Consider the following 27,081-nt stretch of genomic DNA (forward strand, 5'->3'; position numbering starts at 1 on the left):
GCAGGTGAATAAACTGAGGAGCTCATGTCTTCTGACACCCTCACCCCCTCCTGTGCCCAGTTAAGGACACCTACTCCCAAAAAGCTATCCCTTTATTTCCATGGAGTGACCTGCGAAGGTCTCTAGGGTTGAGCTTCTGTGGAAGACCAGTGGGACCCAGTTGCTAAGGGGGGGGAAGCTGGGGTTGATCAGACTCCCATGGAACTCACTCCCTTGCCACCTCCCAAGGGGGTGGAGGTTGGGGTGTACTACTCACCAGGAATTTCCCAGCTGTGATTTGGGTGTTTTGCTCCAGTGTTTGCTGGGTACTAGAGGCAGCTGGGGGAGAGCTCCCTCTGCTCCTTGGGGGGCTCAGGTCGGGCAGTCACCAGGCACGACTATCTCCTGCTCACAGAGCTGACCTCAGGGTGGCTATCTGAGGGGGAGATTTCTGAGGCTTCTGCTTGGATTGACCCCTGGACTTTGGGGGAGAGATATATGCAGAAAAGATGGAAAAGAGGGCATCAGACAGGCCAGATGTTCCATCACCTGAGGTCTAAGACCTGAGAGCTGGGCAGAGCATGAGAACCAAAGAAAGTTTTCTGCCTGCTCCAGGCCAGTCTTTTAGTAAAGATTCTGCAGGAGGGACGCTGTTGATTGTCTTCTTTCCTCCCCTGATGGGCCTGAGGTGGGAGGGGCAGGAACTGGTACCGGTGTCTGAGGACTTAGGCCTGAGGTCTGAGAGTTGCCGGCTGGGGTGCAGGAGGACGATGGCCTAGTCACTTTCTCCAGCACTGGTTTCTTGGGAGGTCAGGGGACTGGTGAAATGCTTACATGGACTATGGCAGAGGACTGGCTTCCCAGAGCTTCCCACAGGTTGATGGGGAAAAAGGAGGCACAGAGATGGCATTTGACTCAGGCCATTTTTCTTTCAGTAAAGATTGAACTGGAGCACCTTTTGTGTGCTAGGCCCTGTAGTAGGCTGTGTGGGGGCCAGTAGAGGGGTAAGACTGCATAGGAACAGTAGGAGATGAAATGTGGGCAAAGGGCTACAATAAAGCAAAAAATGCTATCTCAGTTACAAATGGTGTCCTGTGGGAGCTCAGGGGAAAGCGAGTTAATGAATTAGATTGCTATTGGGACTGGAAAAAACTGAGGTCTCTGACCTTCTGAGCTGGAAACCCAAGAAACCATAGTGATTTCCCCTCTTCTTCTAGCCTTCTACAAATACAACCATGTCCTTAGCTCTTAGGAAGAGCCCATAAGGAGCCTTAGGCTGTAAGGTCAGAGGTTCAGGACACAATGAAGGAAACCCCCAGATCTCTGGGCTTTTAGTTTCCAGAATCTTGCAGATCCTGCATGTCTCTGTTTCCCCAAAGGGCCTCGTGTGGTCAATTACTCATGGTGGGGCCTGAGGAGCATTGGAGTGGCTGTGGCACTCTGCATTGTTTATGTCCCTGCATATGTCAATCCAGTTCATTTTTACCCTCAGACTGTGCCGTCGGTAACTATCTGTTGGATGGATGAATTCTAGGAGAGGAAGCCCATGGTTTGGTCCCAGCTAGACCTGGAGGTTTGGGAAGACCAGGGCTCTTCTCTGAGTCTCCTAGTATTCTGCCTGGCACAAAGCAGGTGCTTGGTAAGTACTCCCAGAACTCACAGACATCATAATTCCTCCCTCTTTCTAAGGGAAGTTGGGTCATCTATTCCAGAGGTAGGTTCTTTCAGCAGAAAAGCCCTTCTGGCTTTCTGGGTGATTCATCACCAGCTGGATTGGGGCTGCCTGGAGTGCTGGTAATGGACTGGGCCAGCGTCCCAGAGCCTGCTGCTTTTGAGCCGGGAGTTCCATTCCTTGAGCAGCTCCAGAGAAAGCCCCAGCTGGTGCAAAGGACCTGAGTATTCGCTTCCCGGCCACTGACTTGAGCAGACACCTTCAGTCTCGATTCACACCCATTGGCCTGTAGAATGGCAAGACCTCTGCCCACAATCTTGGTTCCTTTGTCATCGCATCCAGAGAAATCCAAAGGATGGATGGAAAAGGGGCAAGAAAGGCTGAGCCTCTGGGAAGAAAGGAGTCAGGGTGGTTCCCCAGATGAACCCTCTCATTTTCCTTTATGATCTTACCTTACTTCACTTGGGCTGCCCATGTGACCCTGGGGAATTTTTTTTTTTTTTTTTGGAGCTGTTTTTCTTAACCTTCTTTTATTGAAAAGTCATAATGGACCTGCTCCAATGGAAACCAAAACAGCTCCCATCAGGGGCCAAACAGCCTCCCCAGACAAGCATTCATGGAATATTTACTATCTATTACCTAATTTAAGAGAGACAGGACAACATCTTTCTTGTTCTTGTATCTTTACTCTCCAGCCCAGTGCTGTGCACAGAGCAGTTGCTTGATAAATATTTGTTGAATGAATGAATGAGTGAATTAAATTTGGGGAAATTAATAAAATATGCATGTCATCATCTATCTCAAGCAGCTAAAAAAATCAATTGCTATTATCAATGGCAGTGGGAATGACAGTTATTGATTCAAATGGTCAATAAGCATATGAACAGATTAAACCATAAGAAGAGACCACTACTCACCCATCTTCATGGCTAAAATTTAAAAAAAAAATTTTTTTTTTTGTGATAACACCAAGTGGTGGGAGAATGTGGAGCAACTGAAATTCTCACATCCTGCTGCTTGGAGAGTAAATTGTTACAGCCAGTTTGAAAAACTGGCAATATCCACTAAAATGAAACATGTATCTACTCTATGATGCAACAATTCCCTTCCTAGGTGTATATATACCCAAGAGAAATTAATGCATATGTTCATCAAAAACACACATAAAAATATAAAACTGTTCATAGCAGCTTTATTCATAGTTTCAAATTGGAAACAATGCAAATGCATTGACAGGAGAGTAGATAAATTACTTAGCATATACTTATACAATGGAATACTACACAGGAGGAAAAAATAGAAAATGAAAAACAAAGAAAAAAATCAACTACTGATACAAACCACAACATAAACAAATCCCACAGACATTAAACTGAGTGAAAAATCCAGAAACCAAAGTGTGCATACTGTATGAGTCTAAAAACAACTTTTCAGGCCTTACTTTCCCGGCTTTTCTGCCATATCTGATGTTGCTGATGCCCATCACTTTGAAGCTTCACTCTGGATTTTTATGACACCATGTTGTCCAGGCTCCCTGCGCTCCTGCCGACCACTTCCTCTCTTTCCAGGGGTCCTTGTTTTTTACACTTCCTTTCTAAGTCCTGATCCGCTGGGTTCTGCTGGGCGCTCTTCTCAGCAGAAGAAGAGCTCTCATGGTGTCCATACCATCTGTAGTCAGATGACTTTCAGACACTGTTTCCCCTCAGGTCAGGGCTGTGCCATCACCTGCTTGCTGGACAGCTGACTCTGGACATTCTCAGAGCACTTCCAGTTCAGTGGGTTCAAACTCAATCCATGATTCTGCTCCCAAACCTAAAATTCTTTATCTCAATTGATTGTACTTCCACCATTCACCAGATCCTCTAAACTAGAAATCTATGGCTAAAACACTGGTTCTTAACCTAGGTATGGCTGATATTTTGGGCTGGATCATTCTAAAAATGTCTCCAGACATTGCCAAATATCGTGTGTGTGTGTGTGTGTGTGTGTGTGTGTGTGTGTGTGTGTGTAACTATCCCAGGGTTGGGAACCACTGGGTTAAAGGCATGGTTTTAGGAGTCACATATAACTTTGGACTAGTTAGCTACCTCTCTGAGCATTAGTTGGTTTTCTCTGTAAGACGGAGACATTCTCACATCAAAGGTGGAGCTTAAATAATATAGGTAAAGTGCATGGTCTGTCCCATATCAAACATTTGTTGAGGGAATTCCCTGGCAGTCCAGGAGTTAGGACTCTGCGTTTTCACTGCTGAGGGTGCAGGTTCAATCCCTGGTCGGGGAACTAAGATCCTGCAAGCCGCGTGGCCAAACAAAACATAACAAAAACAAACAAACAAAAAACCAACCAAACAAAAAAACATTTGTTGAGAACAGCAAAGACTCCTCTCTCTCCTGCTTCTCTCTCTCCGGCTCACATCCAAACTCCTAGGCCTCTCAGTTTTATCAAGTATTTCTTGTCTATCCACTCTTCTCCATTTGCTAAATACTCAGTGTTTATGTCCCTCCCAACCAAATTCGTATGTTGAAATCCTAACCCCTAATATGATGGTATGAGGAGGATGATTTGGTCACGAGGGCAGAGCCCTCATGAGTGGGATTAGTGCCCTTATAAAAGAGACCATAGGGAGCTCCCTGCCCCTTCCACCATGTGAGGCACAGTGAGAAGATGGCTGGGTTTAAACCAGGAAGCATGCTCTCCCCAGACACCAAATCTGATCATGGACTTTCCAGCCTCCAAAACTAGGAGAGATAAATGTTCTTGTTTAAGTCATGTGATCTACAGTATTCTGTTATAGCAGCCCAAATGGGCTAAGACACCATTCCTATCTGGATTACTGCAATTCCTTTGCAACTGGTTGTCACAGCTTCCAGCCAGCCTTGTTCCCCTCAGGGCCACACTTCACAAGGCACAGGAGGCCTTCATGGTCTGGCTGCTGCCCACCTCTCCAGCCCCACCTCTTGCCCGTCCTTGCCTTGAGTTTCTAGTCTAGCCATGCTGAAATGCTAGGCATGCCTTTTATACCATGGTTTCCTGCCCCCATGTATTAGCTCACACTGTTCCTTCTGCCTGGAATAACCTCCCACTCTCTTCTTTGTCTGGCTGACTCTTGTTCTTTAAGGCTCACTTGAATTTCACCTCCTCCAAAAAGTGATACCTGGAGCCTCCTTTCCTATGCTGGGCTCAAAGCTTGTCCTCTGTACCCCACTCTGTATCTGGTCGGGGAACTATCTATCTCCTTGCAGCATATTTTTGTTTCTGTGTCTGTCTCTGCAGGGCTGCATGGGGGCAGGGAGTATATCTTTTTCATCTCTAGATACATAATATCCAGCACATCCCCTGACACACGGATGGTACTCAGCAAATATTTGAATGAATGAATGGATACAGCGCCATCATTACCCTCTATGTCAGGTTTAGAGCCATAGTTTAGAAGTGGATATAAAATAGTCAACAAATCTGCTGTCTCTTGGTTCTGAAGCAGTGCTTCCTCAGCCAGGGACCTGTGGCAGGCACAGTGCTGACCAGTGACACTGGCATAAACGTGCGAGACTGACTAATGATGCAGGGAGCGACAGCACCACCCATATCTGCAGCACCCGTATCTGCTTACACCAGCATCAGCTGGCTCTCCTGGGAGTCACAGGCAGTTTCTTCACCTTTTCCATCTGTGGCCTTTCAGGTATCCTAATTCACGGCCCTTTCTAACTTCTTCACTCACCTCTGGACTGACACGCTTACGTTTCTGCAGTAGACCCAGTCATCCCTCAGGGGAACAAATATAGATGAAGCACTACTCTGTGCATAAGCTATTGGAGGCCTTCTTGCTACTGTTCTTCAGTCCAGGACCCCTCAGAGGAGCCCACCAGGGTGTGAGGCCTGCCTCTTCTTGGTGCCTGTCACTGCTGGAGCCCACTGGGGAGACCTCCCTCTTACTAGGCCCCAGGAAGGAAGCCCAGGCAGGCACCAAGAAGTTAAAGGTGTTTCGTCAATCTTGCCCTCCCTCCTTCTCCAATAACAATATGGCTTTGTTTGTCAGGCATAAGATTACAGGGTTGGCCTGTGGAGTCCTGAGAACCTGATAAACCCTTTTTAAGCTCAGCTCTTTGAACCTCAGTTTCTCCGTCGGTCAGGGGTGTGTGTTGGAGGGACGTGGCGTAGGTAGATCACTCGGAATTATCGGGATGCTGCCCAGGTGTATATGAGGGTAGCTCGAGCCCTGCCAGCCCGCGGGGACTCGCAGGGGATCCGGGGAAGCTGAGCGACATAGCCCCTGAGCCCAAGGGCGGGCGGCAAAGAACCCCGCGGCGAGGCGGGAAAGCTGTGTGGCCTCTGAGCACAGTTGGCTGGCAAGAAACCTGGCTCCGGGAGGGCAGGGGTCTGCGGGGTCGCGCAGGGCGGGGCGGTGCGGCAGAATCAGGAAATTCCCAGGAAATTCCTTTCCATTCCGGCACTTCCCGCCCCCCTTCCTTGGGTGCCGACCTCTCCGGACCCTGAGAAAGAGAAAATGGAATGCTTTTCGGGTTTCCAAGCGTCTGTCCTCCAGCTTCTGGCACTCTGGGGTTTGGAGCGCGCGCGGGAGCGCAAGACGCCGGCGCGCCGGAGTTCGGGGCCTTCGTGTCGGCGGGGAGCGTGTCCAATCCCCCGGCGGCTCCTGGGGCTCCCGAGCGCGCGCCCGCTCGGTCCCCGAGCTCGGGGAGGCGTCCCCCAGCTTCGGTCCCGTTCAGCTTAAGCTGGTGTCACATGAGCCGCGGGGGAGTGGGAACCCGGGGAGTGGGCGGGGGCGTGCGCGCCCGGAGGGGGCCGCCCAGTCCACCTATATGAGCCGCGGCCCGGCTGACGGATGCCAGGAATTCCCAATGAGAGGCGATGGGGGGAAGTTTGGGCAACTCGGCCTGGCCAATGGAGAACCTCGGGAGGGCTCTGCCCCTTCCCCTCGCCCCCGCCCGCCTCTGCTCCCGCAGCGCCAGTGTGTCCGCCTCGCTCAGTGTGCGTGGAGATTAGGTCTGAGCGGCCGCCTGAGGCAGGCAGTCAGCGAGCTCGACCCGCCGCCGCCGCCGCCGCCCCTAGCAGCCGCCTTCGCGAGCAGCGCCGCGGCGGAACCGGGCGCAGGGGAACTAGCCCGGCCCCGCCAGCCCAGCCCAGCTCAGCCCATCCCCGACTCCCTCCCCACGCCGGGGCAGCAAGCCGCAGCAGCCGCCACCGGGAGAGAAGGTGGAGGAAGAAATCCAGCCCCTAGCACGCGCTCACCATCATGGACCATTATGATTCCCAGCAAACCAATGACTACATGCAGCCCGAGGAGGACTGGGATCGAGACCTGCTCCTGGACCCAGCCTGGGAGAAGCAGCAGAGAAAGGTCAGCAACCGCCCCAGCCCACCGCAGCCCCCGGCCCCGGGCCACTCCGCCCGCGGGGCTCTGGGCTCCCGGCTGCGAACCGGTTCCAGGCGCGCACGAGCGGGGGCGGGGGATGCGCGGCCGCAGCAAGGAGGGGTGTTGGGTTACAGGCGCGGGGCGGAAGGGGGAGCGCCCCGGTCCCAGAGCCCGCGAACGCCGAGGCCAAGCGCGGGGAGGTGGGGCCGCCGGCGGGCAGGTCGCCTTGGGGCGGGCTATCCTGGCCACCCGGCTATACAATCGCACCAGCCCCGGGAGGGCAAGGCGCGGGGGCGGTGCTCGGGAGGCTGGGGCTGAGTCCCCGGCTCAGTGGCTGTTAGCTGCGGATCGATTTTCCCTTCCCTTCCCCGCCCCTTGACCGCCTTTCCGTATGGCGTGCGGTGGCAGCGCGCTTCCTGGGTCGCCTTGGTACCTGGCGGGGACATGCTGCACGGGTCCTCCCAGCCCCTGCCCGCAGGCCGAGGGGGAAGCGGGCGCCGGCGGGATTGGCAGCCTCCTCTGGGTCTGCCTGGAGGTGGACCTGCCGGAGTGGGGTCGGGGCCGAGAGGACCCGGGCGCAAACGCTAGCTCCCCAGCGGGCCCTGAGGGGGCGGGGTCAGGACGGCAAACCGTTTTATTGCTTAACTCAGTGGTTGGTAGCTGCGAACCGAGATGGGCTTGCGTCTGCGTCCTGCCTCTCTGACCCCCGCTGATTCCCGGGAGATCGCGAATTTGGGCAACTTGATCTGAGGCGAGGGGCTTTAGGGCAAGGCATTGTCTCCGGGGATATTTGGGGTCAGTCACCGGGGCTCCATGCTTAGCCAGCGAGGCGCGTCCCAGGCGCCGCGTGCGAGGGCGCGCTCCGCCACCGGCGCTGGGCTCGGAGCTGGCGATGGGACCCGGGCACAGTGGCCGGTGGCAGGAAGAGTTCACAACTCACTCTTGTTGGGGGGGGGAGGGCGCCCCAACCCTGCCCCAACCCTGCCCCAACCCTGCCCCTGCTTCCTGCCTGCGCGGTGAGCTCTTGCCCCAGGCGGCCACGTACCCTGAACAACCCCCTCCCCCTCCCCCGCTCCCATCCGGTCCCTCCTTACCCCCCAACCCCCCACCTCCACCCCTCTGCTGATCTGGGAATGGGGGGGGGACAGGATGGCCGTCCCTCTGGATAGTGCGGTTAGGGCTGGGCTTGAGGGAGAAAGCTCATGTCCAAAAATGGTAACATTCATTCCCTTTTTTAAACTTAAAAGGGGGGGGAGTTTAGGGAGCCGACTGAAGTTTTTTTTCAGCCAAAGGCATCCTGTATTAGCTCACTCAGGAATCCTAAGCCCTGAAACGGCGCCCTTTTACTCACTTCATCAGACAAGAAGAGGTAATTTAAAACACGCGCACAAAGGGCTTCCCAAAGCCGGGCGACCTGAGCTCCAGGGTCTTGGCTTCTCCTGGACCCAGCCCTCTGGCCGCATCCGAGGGTTCCCGGGCTTCAGCTGACTTCTTTGCCATGTGGCAGTTGCTTAAACACCCCTCCCCCTCTTCCTGTCGGCCCCTCTGGGAGAGCTGGGGGAGAGGTGAGTCCTCCTTCACCCGATTTATCTCCTGGGTCAGTTGGGCTGTTGGTGGAATTGAGAAGGGAGTGATTTGGAGATTCCTATGTGGGAAAGGGTGGGGCTCTTTTTTTTTCCCCCAAGGTGCAGCTTTCTTGAGAATAGATTTTAAATTGGACGTGAGGGGTGGAATTAGGGATTAGGGTGTGGTGGATATTTTGGGATCTTCCATGGGCAGTAGAAGAGGAAAAGTTCCTGTTTGCTTAGCACCTACTGTGTGCCTGGTGGGGCAGGAGTGACAGGACTGCCCAAGAATTAGGAATTAGGTCCTTTTAAGGACTGTGGGACTAAGCACGGGGCACTGGACCTGCACACAGTACTCATTATTATCAAATGAATGAGTGAATATATTAAAAGCAGTTGGGGAGAAAAATTATATAGTCTCTTTCTCTCCACACACACCCCCCCGCACTCACACTCAAAAACTCTGACCTGGGTGGTAGTGGGTGTGCACCCGGCTTTTGGGCAGCCAGGTGGGAACAGGGTCACCTGGGAAAGTTGGTTATCTAGGGACAAACTCAACAGTTCCAAGAGCTGGCATTGGCTGATGTGTGCCGGGCACTCTTCTAATCATATATATTGTTTCAGTTGTTACTCCCAACAGCTCTGTGAGCTGGGCACACGTGAGGATGAAGAAATAAGGGGCAGAGGGGGAAGTAACCAGCCCAGCGTCCTGACGGGTGCACGGTGGGGCTGCGATGCAGCCGTGTTCCGGGCAGGCAGCTTCCCCTCACTTGTTCCTTGTTGGTGAGAGAGGCCGGAAAGCTGGGTCTGGCGCCCAACCCTGCAAAGATCTCAGACTAAGAGGAGCCAACACCTGCTTTGGTGGGGTTGATGGAGAGGGGTACACGGCACAAGCTCTGGGCCTGATTGGGAAAATCTGGTCCAAGGTTTGTTTTTTTTCCTGCCATTAATTCTGTTACCTCTCAGTTTCTGCACATTTTCCCTAGTTCTCAGAGGGCTGGTGGGGATATAAAGTGGTACAACAAGTGGAGGATCAGACTTAAAGTAACTTGGTGCTTTTGACACCCTCCCTGCTGACCATGGGAGGTGAGGGTTGAGTGGGACCAGAGTTAACGAGTGGACAGAGGCCGACCATTCCAGATGCAGGCCGGAGAGTGAGTCTGGGGGTGAGGGCGGGGAGGAGGAAGACACAGTGCCGTGGGATACAAAGGCCACTGGGTGGGAGGCTGAAGACCCTGTTTTTAGCCCTGGTACAATCAGTGCTATGTGTGAGACTTCGGGCAAGTCATTTCACTTCTCTGAGCTGTTATTAGAAACTTCAGCACATACTTTTGGAGCACCTACTCTGGGCCAGGCCCAGTTCCAGGTGCGGAGGCTAGAGCAGTGAACTAGACAGGTGAGGTCCCTGTCCTTGTGGCCCTTCCATTCTGTTTCCTCCTCTGGCTGTGTGCCTGCCCTGCCCTGCCCTGCCCACCCCTCGGGGCTCTTAACAGGCATCAGATTAAATGACTTCTTGGGCAAACGGTAAGGCTGATGCAGATGCAGGTAGAAGTTCGTGCAGGCAGCAGGCATGACTCAAGAACCTGCCTCAGGTTGGCCACGGCTTGTCCCTTCAAAGAATGTTTCAGTGCAGAGTTCATCATGCTGGACTCCCGCCTCCAGACACAAAATGCAGTGGATTGGGGAAGTTTACCGGCTTTCACAGTCTTTCTGATCTTGGCGGCTGAGCACCAAAGTCACCTCTTCTAGGGGCCCCAGGTCTGAATGCCCATTTTGGGGGGATGACCATAGTCCCCACTTTATTCCCTCATGTGGATCTCACCCACGTCCTCGTGTGCACACGCGCACGCATGCCCGGGGTCAGGTGGGCTGGAGAGAGCATAGATTTTGAGTAGCATCCTGGCTTTACACTTCTAGGCTTGTGGCCCTGGGCAAGTTACTTAACCTCTCTCAGCCTCCAATTTCTTATTTATAAAAAGGAGCTAATACCCCCCTGCTGGGCTGACAGCAGAGAATATGTAAAATGGCAGCTTCTGCTGTTCAATTTTTTTTTTAAATTAATTAATTTACTTTTATTTTTGGCTGCGTTGGGTTTGTTGCTGCGTGCGGGCTTTCTCTAGTTGCGGCGAGCTGGGGCTACTCTTCGTTGCGGTGCGTGGGCTTCTCATTGCAGTGGCTTCTCTTGTTGCGGAGCACGGGCTCTAGGCGCGTGGGCTTCAGTAGTTGTGGCTCGCGGGCTCTAGGTGCAAAGGCTTCAGTAGTTGTGGCTCGTGGGCTTAGCTGGTCCATGGCATGTGGGATCTTCCCAGACCAGGGATCAAACCCGCGTCCCCTGCATTGGCAGGCGGATTCTTAACCACTGCGTCACCAGGGAAGTTCCCCTGCTGTTCAATTTTATTCTCACTCTTCCCTCTTAAATCCTGGAGGCTCTGGTTTAATGTGTATTCCCACAGGTGCCAGCCCCTGTTTTGTTTTTTTTTTTAACATGTAGGACCTTAATTAATATTTGTTGAGCTGATGGAAGTTCAAACAGAGAGGCGGCCCTGGCAGGTGAAAGAAGGTAGTTGTAAATAGGCCCAGATGCTGATTCTGTACCCACGTCAAGCCAGGTTGTCAGGGGATATGGCAGGAAGAGAGGCCACTTTGTTTACACTTGCTTCTGGGCTGTGAGACCATCATCACAGGAGCTACCAAGGCCACCGATCAAGATGGAGGACTGCAAAGAGGGGAGGGCCTGCTGTGGGTGGGTTTGCCTGGGGAGGAGTGGGACGTCTGCTTACCCTGAAGGCAGGAGGTTAGGACTTCTAAAGCCAGAGTGATATCTGGTGGAGATAAAGCCTAAGAGAGGAGAGAATTGGCCATCGTCTCCATCCTCATACCCCCAGTGTTCTTCACTCCTTCCTGCTTCACTCCGTGCCAGTGTCCATGGGAGCAGGGACCCAGCCTGTCCTGTGCTCTGCCTGGCAGAGAGTCAGGCCTGTTGTACATGGTCCAGAAATGATGCGAATAATTGGATAAATGGCATCATGCATGGCTCCCAACTCCAGGCCAGTGGGGTGGAGGTTGGGATGAAATGCTTTACATTCCAGATAAAACACCCCATCCTGGGGCTGGACCCCGGCTCCAACCTCTGCAGGTGGACATGCTCTGGGCACACTGGGTTCAAGTCTTGGCCCCTCCACTGACTAGTGGTGTGATCCTGGGTGAATCACTTACCTGCTCTGCGCCTCTTGATGCCAAGAGGGAAACGGGGATAATAATTGTTCCCACTTGAAATAGCTGCGTAGAGGTTTAAACCAAATAATGTATGTAGGGAATTTAGCATAGCACCTAGCATATAGTGAATGCTCAATAAATGTTAACTATTTTGAGGAACCAGATTTGCTATTGCCTTTACCCATGATGCTCTGAGATAAGATGTAGTATATAAACCCATTTCAGAAGGAGACACTGACTAGAAGTGTGTGGGAGTTGTGTTGTCCTTGACCTTTGAGCCCGAAGTCAGCTCTGGCTCATTCAGTGTCACCTGACCTCTCCGGTTGCTCAGTACCTTTACCTATAGAATGGTATAGAATCCCTTGCCTACCCTTTCCCTACTTCCCTGGGTATCCAGGATGAAGAGATGAATGCTGAAGTGCTTAAAAACTTTGTCAGCTGGTTGTAATACAGGTAAAATGACCTCAGAGAATGAATTTCCTCTAAAAGAGACAATTCTAGAATGTCTTCAGCCCCCTCTGATAATTAGCTGAGACCATTCTTTGGGTCCGGCCCACACCCGCAGCTGCTTACCCAGCCCTGCTTTGCTCCAGGACCGGTTACAGCTGCTTCCTCTCTGAAACCTGTCCCACATGGGTGCGCTGAGCACAGGTGCCCCACTGGTTGGTGAAGTGATTGACAGAGCCTGAAAGAGAGAAGAGATGGACGAGGCCTGGCGCATCAGGGCTGTGGGTGCAGGCTGCCACCTTCCCTGCCCTGGACAGGTAGATGTGAGAGTGCCCGGAGCACAGGACGAACCAGACTTTCCAGTTCTGAGGAATGATGAGACGTTGAGGGCCCGCTGGTCACTCGAGATGGGCTTGTAGGATCCAGCCTTTTCAAAGGGAAAAGGAGGAAACTCATTTCCTGAAGTCTGACTTCTTGAGGAAGGCTGCCAAAGCTGTGCTCAGTGGGACGGGGCTGGGAGAGGCCCTCACCGCTGGGACCTTCCTTGTGGGGCGATTCTGTGTGAGGAGGTCAAACCGAGTGGGCGTCCTGTCGTTTGGGATTTGTGGTTGGGATTTGGGCCTCCTTTTTCCAGCTTCTCGAGGAAGGCCTGGGGCTGGGCGCCTGGCCAGTGGCCACAAACCACAAACCTGGCTGGAGGACTTGTCACATGAGACCTGGTGCCTCCTGCCCTGCCAGGGTAGGGCGGCCTGAGACAGGACCCAGCCACAGACCTGCTACTGTGTGTCTCTAGGGAAGAGCCGTGTCTCTGCCTCTTACCTTTTAGTCCCTTCACAGTGTAAGAACCTGGACCATTTCTCCTTGTGGATGGAGTCAGTCAGTGAGCGCTGATCGAACCCCTGTTAGGTATCAGACGCTCCACCCATGTGGGGTTGTGGAAATGACAATTTAGGTGCAGAGGGAACCATAAAGACAGAAAATTCCACCAGGCCACGCCAGTCGCGGCGGGGGGCGTGGCATCGGCCACTGTAGAGCAGGAGCCACTGCTGCTGCCTGGGGTGACAGGGAAGGCCTTGCTGGGAAGCCTCCCCTTCCCCTGGCAGTTAGGGGAGAGAGAGAGAGAGAGAGAGAGAGAGAGAGAGTGTACAGAAGGGTAGGACAGTGGGGGAGAGGGAGACGACTGAAAGGAGCCCAGGCAGCAGTGAGTAGTCCTTTGGGGCCTCCTGCAGGCCGGGAACACCCTGCCATGGTTTTCCCTCATTGTTCTCCTCCCCTCCCCCGTTCTCTCTGCCCCTCCCAGAGCTGACCTGTCGCCTTCCTGAGAGGCCAGGCTGTTTGTACGGCTCACAGGTTGGGCTCTGGAACCCCACACCTCTGCGCAGGTGTGGTGTTAGTTGGGACCAACGCCACCCAAGCTGCCCCCATGTGCGACCCGCCCAAGGTTCTCCTGGGACCTGGTGTGCGTGCGGCCCAGGGCTGTGGTGTCAGGGAGCCTTCCCAGGGCCCTGTTTTTATCCCCTCGGTGTGTGGTCAGTGGGCCCACATCGCTGCAGGAAGGGCCCCAGGAGCTGGGCTGAGTTACTCACCTGGGGTGCTGGAAGCTCAGTCCAGTCTGTAGCTCCCCAGAGGAGTCTCGGCTAAGAGGCGGCAGGCAGAGGAACCCCCTAGCCTGGTTCCTTAGTCCTGGGCAGACGGGGTCACCCTGTTGGGACTTGGGATTCAGCCCCGGGTGCTGTCTCCATCAGCCAAGGCAGTGTCCTGCTAAGTTCTAATTGCCCAAACGTGGCCGACGCCAGGCACCTGGGGAGTGGCGGGGGCAGGAGACCCTCAGAGCCACCCTGGGAGGCCACCTTCCTCTTAACACACGGCCAAGATGGCTCGCTGGTTCTCAGGCCGAGCATCAGGTCCGAGAATCCTCCCGTCTCAGCGGGTAGAGGGTAATGGCGTGGAGAGGGCTGGTCAGGCACTCCACTGCTTATCTTTCCTGTTCTTCCTTCACCCCCCATCACGTCTGTGCAGGGCAGTGAGTCCCAGGTAGTGACGCTTTGGCCTCAAAGCCACGCGGGCAACACTCACGACCCCCACCTGCCCCTGCCTCGTGCCCTGTTCAGCCGCCCCAAATGGTGCAAGGCCTTCGTCCAGCTCCAGCCCCTCCCAGACAAATGAGCAGAAAGTGGCCGTCCCGGCAGCCCGAGAGCAGAGCCAGGAACAGGACTGGATTTTTTTTTTTTTTTAAGTTGAAGAAATTCTTTTTCTCATAGTGATCACAGTGGCTCATGCTTTCGGAGCATGTGCTAAGTATCCGGCCCTGTGCTAAGGACTCTACGTGCGTTAACACATCTAATCCTGCGAGGGGGATACTGTTACCCTGTTTTACAGATGACAGAACTGGCTTGGAGCAGCCGCATGACTTTTCCAAGATCATACAGCCAGCGAGAGGTGGAGCAGGGGTCCGTAGCCGGGCAGTGTGGTTCCCGAGTTTGCCTCCTCAAACTGTGCTCTCCTGCTTATAAAGCAAATGCTTGAGAATCTAGGAACAATTTAACCAAAGCCTAACATATACAAAATGAAACCCAGTGATGAAAACGTTCTGGAATTAGATAGCAGTGCTGGTTGCACAGCCTTGTGAATATACTAAAAACCGCTGAACTGTAGGCCTTAAATGGGTGACTTTGATGGTATAAGAATTATATCTCAATTTTTAAAAACCCTCAGAAAATGCTAATATAAGAAGAGAATGACAGTTGCCTGTCATCCCACCTCCTAGAGGTGAGCTCTCTCCATCCTTACCCCTCTTCCTCTCACTTGGGAGCCCACCTTTTCTGTCTTGCTCACTGTTTATTCTAAGGTCAGGGATCCAGGTTCATGGTGAGTGAGTGGGAGAAGAGAAGAGGAAAATAATCAAGAAGGATGGCTTTCATAAAACATCATGTGGCCTTTTTCTTGGAAACTGCTTAAGAATAGATCACAGATAAGAACAGGCAGACAGAAGGCTGGGCTTGGGGGAGGACAGGTGGCTGTCCTCATTTCTCCAAGGCCAAGTCCCATGGGACCTGCCTTGTTGGCCTGGGATTGCTTCTCACCTTCTGCCATCCCCAGGGTCAACAGGGTGGGTCCAAGTGGGGCAGCTTTCCCCAGGGCCTGAGGCATGAAGAGGGGAGGGCAGGGCCAGGGTCCTACCCCAGGAGGCAGCTGCCCATTCTCAGAGGTTGCCTAGCAATAATGGGAACAGGTGACTTAGCCCACTACAGAGGCGGGAGGCGAATAAAAGGCAGCCGAGGATAGAAATCGGGAGTAGTTGCAGAGGATGCTGTTACCCTGGAAACTGCCTGCTTGGTCCTTGGCTAGAGCGGGCTACTTCTGGGCTGGGATCCACTCTTCATTGAGAGGTTGTGGGGTCCTCTCTAGGCCTGTCACCCACAGTGTCAGGGGGAGGGGGACGTAGAGAAACCCCTCTTGCACATGGCCTCTGTGGTGGATGTGTTCTCTGCGGTCTCATTTAACATTCACAACAGCCTTGTAAGGCATGTGGGATGATCACACTTGATAGATGAAGATCCTGAGCTTAGAGATTTATAAAATAACAGGCTCACACCGGAAGGCTCACAGTGAGAAGGGGCTGGGAATGAAGGTGCTGGTACCCTTGGTGCTTAAAACAAACCTTTCATTTCAGTTTAAAGCATTTCACATGCCCAGGATCTGGGAGGTAATGTAAACACTATCCACCTTCAGGGAAGGGAAGAGAAGATGAGAGAAGGAAGCCTGGAAAGGAGAGTTGTCTGTTTTATATCCAACAACCAGCCAGTAGTATTTATTAAGAAAGTCTTGGTTCCCCAAATAAGTAAAAAGACTGATAGTTCACATGGATTGAAGGTTGCATGGTTTGGATTATCTCAGTCTGTCAAAAACCCCTTTGAGAAAGGTACTTTTATTTCCCTTGTTACTACAGATAGGGAGATTGAGGCTCAGAGAGGTTAAGTAATTTGCCCAAGGTTGACCAGGTAATAAGCCAGGTTATGAATGAACCCAGGCAGATTGACCTTGGAACTCCACCCTTAACCATAAGTACAGATGCATCCTTTGTTATTTTAGAGGTTACGTTTTAATTGATACATGGTTTATATAAATGAAATAAGGAACAAGTCAAGATGAAATATAACCAAGTACTCATCATATGGTTCATGATTTTTAACATTTACGCTTTCACATATGGTTTTTCTCTCCATTCATCATGATGAATAGACTTGTGAGGCCTTATCCCCATTTTATAGACAGAGCAAGTGAGGCTCAGAAAGGGGGAGTGATTTTACCTCTCGCAACCTGAATGGGGTAGAGTTGGTTCTGAATCCAGGTCTTTGACTAGAGGGTCTGTGAGGCTGAAGGGGTGGCTGTGGGCCTTTCCGAAGTTCCTTTTCTCGGTTGGAAAGGTAGTGGAGGATTCTAGTTGTATTTCTCCCCACTTTTCAGTAGGAGTAACTGTCAGGAATAGACTCAGGTCCCCGGTGGCCTCTCCTGGAGCTGACCCCAGCTTTGGGAGACGGGCTCCCCCGCTATGAAATTCAGCCACGTCCCCTCCTTCTCTGCTGCTTGGGTTCCTTCAGCTTCACCTGCTCCTGCCGGCCCCTTTGGTCGCCAGGGGAACCTAGCACCCTTTGAACCAGGTAGCTGAGGCTCAGTGTTTATTTTGATTTTAGAAGCCTGTGCGTGTGAAACACAAAGGTGGAGGTTCTGGTTTGAGCTTTGAGGCTGTTAAGAAAGCTGATGAGGGAAAGTCTGGGGGCTTAGGCTGGGGTAAGCAGTTTTGGCTTTCAGCGCCACGGGCCAGGCCAGAGGACAGCACTGAGGGGAGGACAGTGCCCTTCCTGCCCCCTCTTCCCTCTGAACCTTGCAGCTAAGGGTCTAAATCAAAGGCCCTGAATGGTTCAGCTGAGGGCAGAAAAGTGATGGGGGTGGGGAAGGGAAGGGAGCCTCCTCTCTACCTTGTGTTTACTGTTCCGTGGTGGTTGGTACTGTGGAGCGTGGTCTCAGGCCTGTGATTTGAGGCCAGGTCTTACAGGGGAGCGTTTTTTATGGGCCTGAAATTTTATTTTTTAAAAGCCATCGGCAAAGCTGATTATAACCGACGGGAACAGAGCGGTGCTTGGCTCTGTTTTCAAATCATCTGTAGGGGAAATGACACGAGGGGAGGGAGCGGTGAGGTGGGTGGCCCCCTTCAGGCAGGTCTCCTAATGGAACTTGGCTTTCCATCTTGGAAGAGGGGTGGCAGGTCCTGCATGTGGGTGGGAAGGGACTTGTTACTGTCAGACTCTTTCTCCTCATGTCCCATGTGGAAATGTGCACATGTCACAGCCTGTGGGTTGAGGATGGAGAGAGAAGTGGGGCTTTTAATTCTTCTAAGTCCCAAGACCAGGAAATGGGATCACTACCTCCCCCCGTGGGAGGGTCTGGTGGGGACAGGGCCAGTGGCTTTGAGGTCCCGTGTCTGTTTTGACCTCTAGTTCTGTTGAGTGAGTGAGCGAGGATGTGTATGTCAGTGTGAATGCAGGCACACGTGTGTGTGTGTGTGTGTGTGTGTGTGTTCACGTATGTGTGTGTCTGGCTCTGAGAAGCCCCGCTGTTATTTTTGGCCACTGCCTTGACTTTGGCAGGGGAGTGGCCCCCTTTCAAACACCACAGACATCCTCCAGATAATATATAATGGCACTTTCCAGTAGAGTTCCCGATACTTCGGAAAGGCCTTTCTTTCCAGGAACCCAAAGTGCTTTTCCAGACTTGGCCCCGGGAGCTGGGAGATGGAGGAGGTGGCTTAGGAATCCTGCTTTCCCGGAGCAGGGGAAGTGGGGGCCAGACCCCTGGTTTCCTGCCCTTCATCCTGGATGCTGTGCTGGCCAGGGCTGTTTGGAGGTGTCTTTGCATGCATGAAGTCCTGAGGACGCCCCAAACTCTAGCCCCAAAGAAAGCCACCTATGTATATTTATTTATTTTTGGTAAGTTATGCAGTGGTAAATTGAGTTTCATTGTATATAATCAGCTTTTTAAAAATTAAGGAATTCCACATTGGGGTTTCACTTCTCTGGGCCTGTCTGGAACCCCCTCAATGGGCTGCTTGGTGCAGGCAGTGAGGCCACATTGGGACCCAGGGGTGCCCGGCTAGGGGACCTGCCCCCAGTCCCTTTCCATGGAAGCTGCTGGTTCAGGACAAGGCCAGCTTAGGCCCACCTTGTGGCCCAGGGAGTATGTCTGGAATTATATACAGCGGACCACCTACCCCCTCCCCCAAGCATGAGGCAAGCTGGTGCTGTGCTATGGGCCAGGCACGTTTCTGAGTGTTTCACAGATATTAATTCATTTAATCCTCACAACACCTGTGTGAGATGATTTGGCTGGGGGTAAGGAAATTTAGAAAGGACTGCAAAGGCTCAGGTGGTTACAGCCATTATTTCCACATTTTCTGCTCTGAGGCCAGTTCACAAAGACGATGAACATTCCAGATTTGAGGTCACGGTGCTCTTCTCCCCAGTCCCATTCCTGTCCCTCAGTGAAACTGACCGCTATCCAGTTTGGTGTTTTCATTCCTAAACGTCTGTTTGTACAGTTCTTGCCTGTGTAGTTGTCTGTGTGACAGATGGTGTCACACACAACGTGTCGCCATGCACACCTCCCTTTCTGCTCTCACTTGTCCCGCACCCCACGTGGCAGGAGCTCCGACCCCTCTTGTGTGGATGAGACGGCTGACGTCTGGAGGGGCTGGAGGACTTGGGGGATTTGCCCGGGTCACGCAGACACTTACAGGTGGCAGGTGGGACCAGAAGCTGGGCTTCTTGCCTCTGCGGGTGGCTCTTTGTGTTCACCTGCAGCTCCCTGCCCCATCGGAGTTCAAAGACTCACTGGTATTTGGTGAGGGAGGGCAGGAGCAGTCAGTCTCTTTCTTATTTTCTTTCCTCCCACGTGTGCTTTTGACACCTGGTACTTGTACCCTTGTCTGCTGCCCTCTTTCTGGGGCTCGAGAGTCAGGTTCTTAGGGACTCACACCACATTGCCATTTTTTTCTCCTCCCAGGAGAGAGCCCTTCCGCTTTTATTGTTCCTCGATGAAGCAAATATGCAACGACAGAAAACTACTGTGAATTTGGGAATGCTTCTAGATGAATGTGTGTTGTATGTCTCACAGTGGCTTCTTGCAACATTTGGAAGTTAGTTGTTCTCTGCACATAGAGTTTTGGAAGAGGCGGGAGGTGGGAAGCCATGGCTGAGCCCGTCTTGCCTGGATCCCAGGGGCAGCCAGTGGGATTCCAGTTATGTCTCTCTGTCCCCGCTTGGTTTCCGGGCTCTGGCCCTTTCTTCCTAATCCCGTGGCTCTCAGCCACTCAGCCCTTGCCTTGCTCACTTGGCGCCTAGGTAGAGGATGGGCTGGAGAGAGCTGGAAAGGACAGCTGTGTGGCAGCCCTCACCGCACTTGCTTAGGGCACTGTTGTGAAACTCTTGGCTCTGAGGACATTCGGAGGGTTCTCAGGGGATGTCACTCATCTGTGACTGACTTGGGACTCCTCGGACGAGTGAAGGTGGGTTTGTGGGGTCTCCTGGGGCCTCCTAGTAAGGGGTCCATTACTTGGGGCTCCTGAAGGCTGTGCCACTGGGATCCAGACACTCATGCCACCTCATCCCAGAGCCTTGAAGCCTAGAAGGATAGGGGTGGTTTGTGGAGTAGATCAGTGGTTCTCAAACTTGAAAATGTGCATCAGAATCACCTGGAGGGCTTGTTAAAACACAGGTCGCAGGGCCCCATCCTCAGTGTTGGTCATTCAGTGGGTCTGGGGTGGGGCCTGAGGATTTGCTTTTTTTTTTATAAATTTATTTGTTTATTTATTTATTTTTGGCTGTGTTGGGTCTTCGTTTCTGTGCGAGGGCTTTCTGTAGTTGCGGCAAGCGGGGGCCACTCTTCATCGCGGTGCGCGGGCCTCTCACTATCGCGGCCTCTCTTGTTGCGGAGCACAGGCTCCAGACACGCAGGCTCAGTAATTGTGGCTCACAGACCCAGCTGCTCCGCGGCATGTGGGATCTTCCCAGACCAGGGTTCGAACCCGTGTCCCCTGCATTGGCAGGCAGACTCTCAACCACTGCGCCACCAGGGAAGCCCGAGAATTTGCATTTTTAACAAGTGAGGTGACACTCTAAAGTTACTCGCAGAGGGGGTAGATGTAGGCAGGGGTGAAGAATTGGGGCTATTTTTGCAATCTACTGTAGAGGTCTTGAACCAGACTGTGACTTTGCTGATAATGTCTACCTAGCACCTCCTCTCCCTTCCCCCAAAAGAAAAACCATGTTCTTTCTGTCTTTGGGAGGCCCAGGCTTGGGGAGGGAGATGTGCTTCTGCACCCCAAGAAAGGGTGACTCCTCAGGAGCCTCCTGCCGGCACATAGTAGGTACTCACCAAATATTGGATGGATGGTGACAGTGGGTGCATTTCAAGGGGGATGTGGTAGCCACAGTCCAGCAGGAGACGTCTGCAGATGCCGAGGTGCTGGGTGTGATGACCTCCCAAGTCACCAAGGGTCATTCCAGTGACGGGGCTGAATCCAGGGCCCAGGGCAGGGCTGGCTCCCAGGACTCAGAAGTGTGCCCTGGGGTCAAGAGGAGGCCGAGCTGGGGAAGCGGCCTTTTGCTCGGGATGGAGTCTGAGCCTGCCACGCTGCTGCTCTGCTCAGCACCCCCTCCCCGGGTGTCCTATTGCGGGGAGGCAGGAACCAGCGCAGGGCTCCAGCTCCCTGTTAGGTAGTCCAGCTGCCTTTCTTCCTCTTTTGGCCAGCGGCCCCCTTCGGATTCCTCTCCCGAGGAGCTGGCCTTGCTGACACATCCCTCCACTCCCTGCCCTGTTGCATTTGGCTGAGGCCTCTACTTCAGAAATTCTTAGGGAGTTTCTGGTCCTGTTGTGTGGGTTTGTGGAACTCAAAGGAAGTAAAATCTGGGCCTCAGTTCTCCTTCTCCTTCCAGGCCCAGAGCCAAGGGTTCTCTCCATTATTGGACATCAGCAGCCGGCTGTCTTTGGGCTCGACCTCCTGGGGGTGTGGAAGCAGACAGAACGCTGGGCTCTCCAGCTCACCAGGATATGGGGTTCAGCAGGACCTTGGTCCACCTGCCTTCTCCTCCCTTTCGGTTGGGACCTTGGGGGGTGGCATTTAGGAGAGGGATAGGTATGGAGAGACTGTCCCATTTTTGCACTGTTAGGCCAGAGAGCTGCTTGGGAGGACCCTGTCCTCTTTCCCTGGAACAGGGAGAACGGTTGTACATGATGTACCGGGGCCTCAGGAGACCTGAGGTCTCCTCTTAGAGCTTCCTGTGGCTACTGTGTGATGCTGGACAGGTCACACCCGATCGTTACCTACAAAATGAGGGGGCTGGGTTATAGGATGACGGTGGTGCTCTGCTGTAAATGTCTTGCTTGGATTATCACATGGAGATGATCTCCAGGGTCTGAGTCAGTGCCAGTATTCTGTGTTCTCGTCCTCTTTGGGGGGGTTACTCAGCAGAGTCTAGCACTTCTTGAGGTGACCTTGAGGTTGATCCCTGGGCTTCCCAGTCTGGCCCTGAAGATAACCTGCTAATACACAGTCTCTTACCTTTCGGAGTCTTATATGTCCTCAGCTTTCAGCAGTTTGTTCCCACCCTCTAGGGAGGGCATGGGCGGGGCCTGGTGAATGAGCTTCCCTTATGGACCCACAGTGCTCTGTGTCTTGGGCCCTGCATGGACTCTCTTACTCTGGAAATGCCTGCTTGGGGTGTGGCCGAGTGGAAAGCCAGGTGCCTGGGGAGGGGAGAGTGGGGAGCCCTGTTTGGGTTGGTGATGGGCCCCTTAGCTTTGCCTTGTAGACTGGATGCTCCAGGTATGGTCTGGGGGTGGGGATACTGGGGGTGGCTCTGGAGGGGCGGGGAGAGCATCTCTGCCCACTGCAAGGTGGATGGTTCATAATCAGTCCTTTGTGTAGGCCTGGCTGACCCACAGCCTGGTGCGAGGGAGGCGGCCTGCCTGTGGGTTCAGTGGGTAGGAGAAACTCCTGCCGGAGCAAGGGTATCTGCCCAAGGGACTGGTGTCAATGGGCGGCCTTGTTTTTCACTTTGTTTACTCCCAGAACCCAGCTCTATCCTTTCCCTTGTAGTAGTTTGAAGAAATCAATTCATGGAATGCCTGACCAGAAGGGACCTATACTGTTACCTGACCTTCCCCCCATTAGATGAAGAGACTGAGGTCCATAGTGGTGATCTGACTTGTCCAAGACGCAATGCCAGGAGTTCATTCCTTGTGGGACTGGTTTTAGTAAAGAATTTATTCTGGGTACATATAAATCATCTTCTGAAGTCATCCTTGCCGGTGGGCTCCGGAACACCTGCTGACAGATAGGCGGGTGAGCCTCTGTGCTCTGAAGGCAGATGGAGCTGACGGGTTTCTGGCTGGTGTGTGGGTGGTCAAGTTCAGGTGAATTTCACACATGCTGGCAGCTGTGCTCTGCCAGGCTGGAGGGGGTGATGGACAGACAGATGGGCCCTGTGCATGGTTGCCCTTACACTCAGACGTTCCTGGCACTGGCTTCTGATTTTGCCCTTGAGGAGGGGAGCAAGAAAGGAGTCAGAGGGACAGGTGCTGGTGGTGCTGGTGGCACTAGTGGTCCTGGTCCTGATATTAACACTTAGTACTGCACGCCCAGCCCTGTGCTAAGCCCGTTACACGTATTATATCAATGAATCATCATAACCACCCCATAAAATCTAGGTCCTCATACATTTTCATCTTCACTTTACAGAAGCCCTTGACCATTATCGAGATTAAATAATTCGCCCCAAGCCACCAACTCCTGAGCTCTGGCCTGTGAACCCAGGGCTGCCCGGCCAGAGCCTGCACTCCTACCCAGCACCCTGGCTGTCTCCTCTCTGCCAGGACAAGCTGCCTGACGGCAAGTCAGCCCTGACTGGAGAAGGGAAGCCCCTCGCCAGAGAAGGAGCTGAGTCTCCACCCTCCCTGGGCCCCAAATACCTCTCTCCTGACACACACATTCCTGCGCATTCCTGAGGAACCAGGAAGTGGCGTCTCTCTGGTCCCCGACGCTGCAGGTCCCAGCACTGTGTCAAGCAGTGGAGGTGGCTGGGGGGGCTCAGGGCCAGATGGGGGCTTTTTATGTCCCCTCCATACTTCTCTTTGCCCTCCTCCTTTCTTCTCCTTGTCTGTTCTCTTTCCCTCCTGCCCCGCAGTGGCACCCCAGACACTGGCCACCCCGAGGATGGCCTTGGGAGGTGAGGCTTGGCCAGGCCTCACCCCTGGGGAGGGGCGGCTTTCTTTGCCTTCCTGGGGGGCGCAGGGTGCTGGTTGCCTTCACTGGCTGCCCCAGAGTGGGGCACCTTCTTGGCTGTGTCAGGGTTGGGCTGCTCCTGTGTCCGTAAAGGTGCTCCAGGCCCCCACCCTCTGAAATAGCCACGCTTGTGTTTCCCCATCTTTGTTGCAGCTCCTGTACTGGCTGTTTCACATCGTCGATCATATTTCCTCCCCACAACAAGGTAGGAGGTATCAGCCCTATTTGCAGGTGAGGGAATCAAAACCCCGCGAAGCCAGAGAATGCGCTGAGGCTAGTATACGGCAGATTGAGGTTAATGCCCAGGTCTATGGGCCCAAGTGCCCGCATCCGCTATAGCCCAGTGTGAGCAGAAAGTGACAGCTGAACAGAATCCCCCCCAAACAACAACAACAACAACAACGAAACACTTCCCAGCCCGGCTATAGCATCCTGGGTCCAGGTGGGCTGGGGTATCTCCCTGATGAAGGCGGCTTGCTGGCCTCCTCTGAGAGAAGAGGGCAGATGGAAAGCATTTACAGGCTTGTGGGCACCTCTTACTCACTAAGCTGTGGCTGGGGCATTGCTCAGAAAAGCTCATTCAAGAGAATACATGATTCAAGGGCAGCCAGAAGCCAGTCAGAGCCTGCCCTTTGTGTCTGGCCTTGTTCTGTGATTCCTTCTTTTCAGAGAGTTTCAGTGCCCATTGTCATCGGGACCTGTTAATAGGGGCTGTGGGAGCCTGGTGAATAATAATAATAAATAATAATAATAATACTGTAAGAGCTATATGCACTGACTCTTCTAATGCTGTGTGCCTGGCATTGTCCTTGGGACAAGGACACTGTCCTTGTAAGCACTGGGACAAGGACTTTCCATATACTAACCCATATATATTCCTCACAACAACCCTGTGAGGTGGGCATTAGTATCCCCATTTTACAGATTGGAAAACTGAGGCCCAGAGAGGTTTAGTTATTCACCCAAGGCCCTACAGCTAGCCAGTGGCAGAACTAGGATTTGAATCCAAGGATTTCCAGTCAGTAAGACCATGCATGATTCCCTGGAGGTCAGGGACCTCCTTATGGCTTCTATTTCTATCCCCAAAGCTGGCCTAGCACCGGATACTGAGTAGGCTCTAGGAAAAGTTGCAATGATAGAACATAGGGCATTTGGATCCTGCCCTTTGAGAGGAAGTTGCCTTTAAGTTGCAGGGATCTTGGCATGGGCTCCTATGGGGGTGTGAGATGGGCAGCAGCCCGGAGGTCCACCCTGGGGCTCCTGCAGCCACTTACTGAATGGGGGGAGCACTGTGTATGGGGAGACTTCAAGTGCAGATGGAGTCGGCAAGCCTGGGAAGAAAAGCCCAGGAGACACAGAGCCCAGAAGCCCCTCATTAGCTATTTGTTCCTTTGGGAGGTCTCCCCGGCTTCCTGTCATAAGTGACATTAGGTGTTTAACTCCCAGGGAGGGATAAGATAGCAAATAATTTAGAATTTAATAAAGTTATCAATTCGTACAAGTGGGGGGCAGGGGTTGTTTCTTATTTCTCTTTATCCATGATGCCTGGCATGTGGTAGGCACTTAAGGAATGTTAGTTGCATGAATGAATGAATTAAAAAAAAACCTTATTATGGAAAATTCAAGCACAGGAGTAGAGAGTAGTATAATGAATCCCCATGTACCCATTACCCAGCTTCAACACTTAGCAGCGGAACCTGTCTGTCGTATGTAGCCATCTGGGATACTTTACAGTGAGATTAGCATGCTAGGATGAACTGCTAAGACCTTCTCAAGTGGAAAAGGACAAATGGAGATGAAATGGTGCCCTCATGACGCCACTGTGCCAGGCACGCTGCAGGTGCTTATTTGAAGGTTCGACCTGACTACACTTGATAACTGGACCAGGTTGCATTGGGCTCCAGCCCCAGGGTGGGAGGAAAGTTTCTGAAGGATGAGTTCAGCAGATCCATGAGATGCTCAAACATGTACGCTGGGGCTAAAGGCATTGCAGCCAACGATAGTTCATCCACTCAGTTCACATTTATTGTGGATCTCTTTTAAACATTCAAATGTTTAAAAAGTACAGAATAGTAAAACAAATACCCAGGCGCTTGCCACCCAGATTTAAGAAATATTAAGCACTCACTCTTTTCAGATTAGGGCCAGATGATGCAGGATGTCTGCCTCTGAAGAGGCCAGTGAGGGAGAGACCCATGAACTAGCATTTCCCTGTCATGTTCAAAGATGTCACAGCCCATATAGTGAAGGGAGCCCAAGGTAGGCCCCAGGCCACCTTGGAGGAGACTGGTGTACGACCTCCTGGAGGAGGTGATAATGTGAGCTAAAATTTAAATCTAGAGTATGTCAGAGTGAGTCAGGCAAGGGGGGTGGTGGCGAAGAGTGGGCCAGGTGTGCCAGGCCGTGTGTGACCAAAGGCTTGAGACAGTGAGTGTCAAGTTCTGGGAAGGGAGAGGCCGGGGATGAGTGTGAAGGAGGGGCGGGGAGGGGCGGAGAGGAAGAGGCCCGAGGGTGGGTGACAGTGAGTCCAGGGGGAGTTGGACTGTGGGGCAGTAGCAGGCTCTGGGCCTGTCTGAACTGCACACTGCACACTGAGAGGATTAGAGACCAACATAATCCCCTGTGGAGTCTGGGGAAGGGTGGGAACTGGGGCAGAGGAATATTTGAAGGAACCTGGCTGTTGGGAGAAGCTCCAGGCTGGAAGAGTGGCTGTGTTGGACTTGCTGTGTTCGGTGGCCCCAAGGGCTCGGAGAAGCAGGCCTTGGGGGAGGTTGAGTGGAAATGAAGTCTAGCTCAGAATTTCTAATAGTCAAACTTTCCAAAGAAGGAATGAACTGTTAGGTTGGGAGTTTCCTGGTCTTGAATGTGATTAGGTAGACCTGAGATATTGAAACGGCAATGGGGGAATTCCCTGGTGGTCCAGTGATTAGGACTCTGCGCTTTCACTGCCAAGGGCCTGGGTTCAGTCCCTGGTCGGGGAGCTAAGATCCTGCAAGCCGTGCGGCGCAGCCAAAAAACAAAAAGACAAAACAAAATTTAAAAAACCTTGTAGTTGAGGTATTCAACTAACCCAAAAACAAATGAGATGGGAGGGACGTGGAGGGAGAGGGGGCACTGTGCCTTCAAGGCCCCTCCTCACTCTGGGTTCTAAGACTAAAAGCTGGGGGAGAGTGGGTTAAGTGACCTGTGGGCACAGGCGAATGGTGCTCCAAGAAAGGCAGCCATGGAGGAGGTGCTGGCCTGTTGCCATGGGAACCATCTCTGCTGTGGGTTTCCAGTTCCAAGGATGCCCTGGAAGGGAATGAGCTCACTCCACCTGCAAGGTGATGAGTCAGCCTGCTCCGAAGTCCTGCTTGCTATCCAGGGCTGGGCAGGAAGTTGAGTGGCAGACCCTGCCTCTGCCCCTCCTCGGACCACTGATACTTCTCTGCCTGATGTGGGCTGTTGTCATTAGAGACGAGACGGGGGCAGTAGAGGAAGCCACCCACCATTC

The 27,081-nt window shown here is 52.9% G+C and overlaps 1 protein-coding gene across 3 annotated transcripts in view; it reads left to right on the top strand.

Annotated features, from left to right (window-relative positions):
- The first annotated feature begins 6,599 nt into the window (after positions 1-6,599).
- The window catches only part of ACTN1 (actinin alpha 1), a 94,754-nt gene continuing 74,272 nt past the window's right edge, over positions 6,600-27,081 (top strand). Inside the window, exon 1 of one of the 3 annotated variants that reach the window (XM_082451596.1) lies at positions 6,600-7,007. In XM_082451596.1, the coding sequence (XP_082307722.1) occupies positions 6,903-7,007 (105 nt within the window). In that variant the 5' untranslated portion in view covers positions 6,600-6,902. The remainder of the gene's footprint in view (positions 7,008-27,081) is intronic. The other 2 variants (XM_082451598.1, XM_082451597.1) reach the window with 2 other exon arrangements.

The sequence above is a fragment of the Balaenoptera physalus genome, assembly GCF_965194825.1.
Source record: "Balaenoptera physalus genome assembly, chromosome: 2".
In the NCBI taxonomy this organism is placed as follows: domain Eukaryota; kingdom Metazoa; phylum Chordata; class Mammalia; order Artiodactyla; family Balaenopteridae; genus Balaenoptera; species Balaenoptera physalus.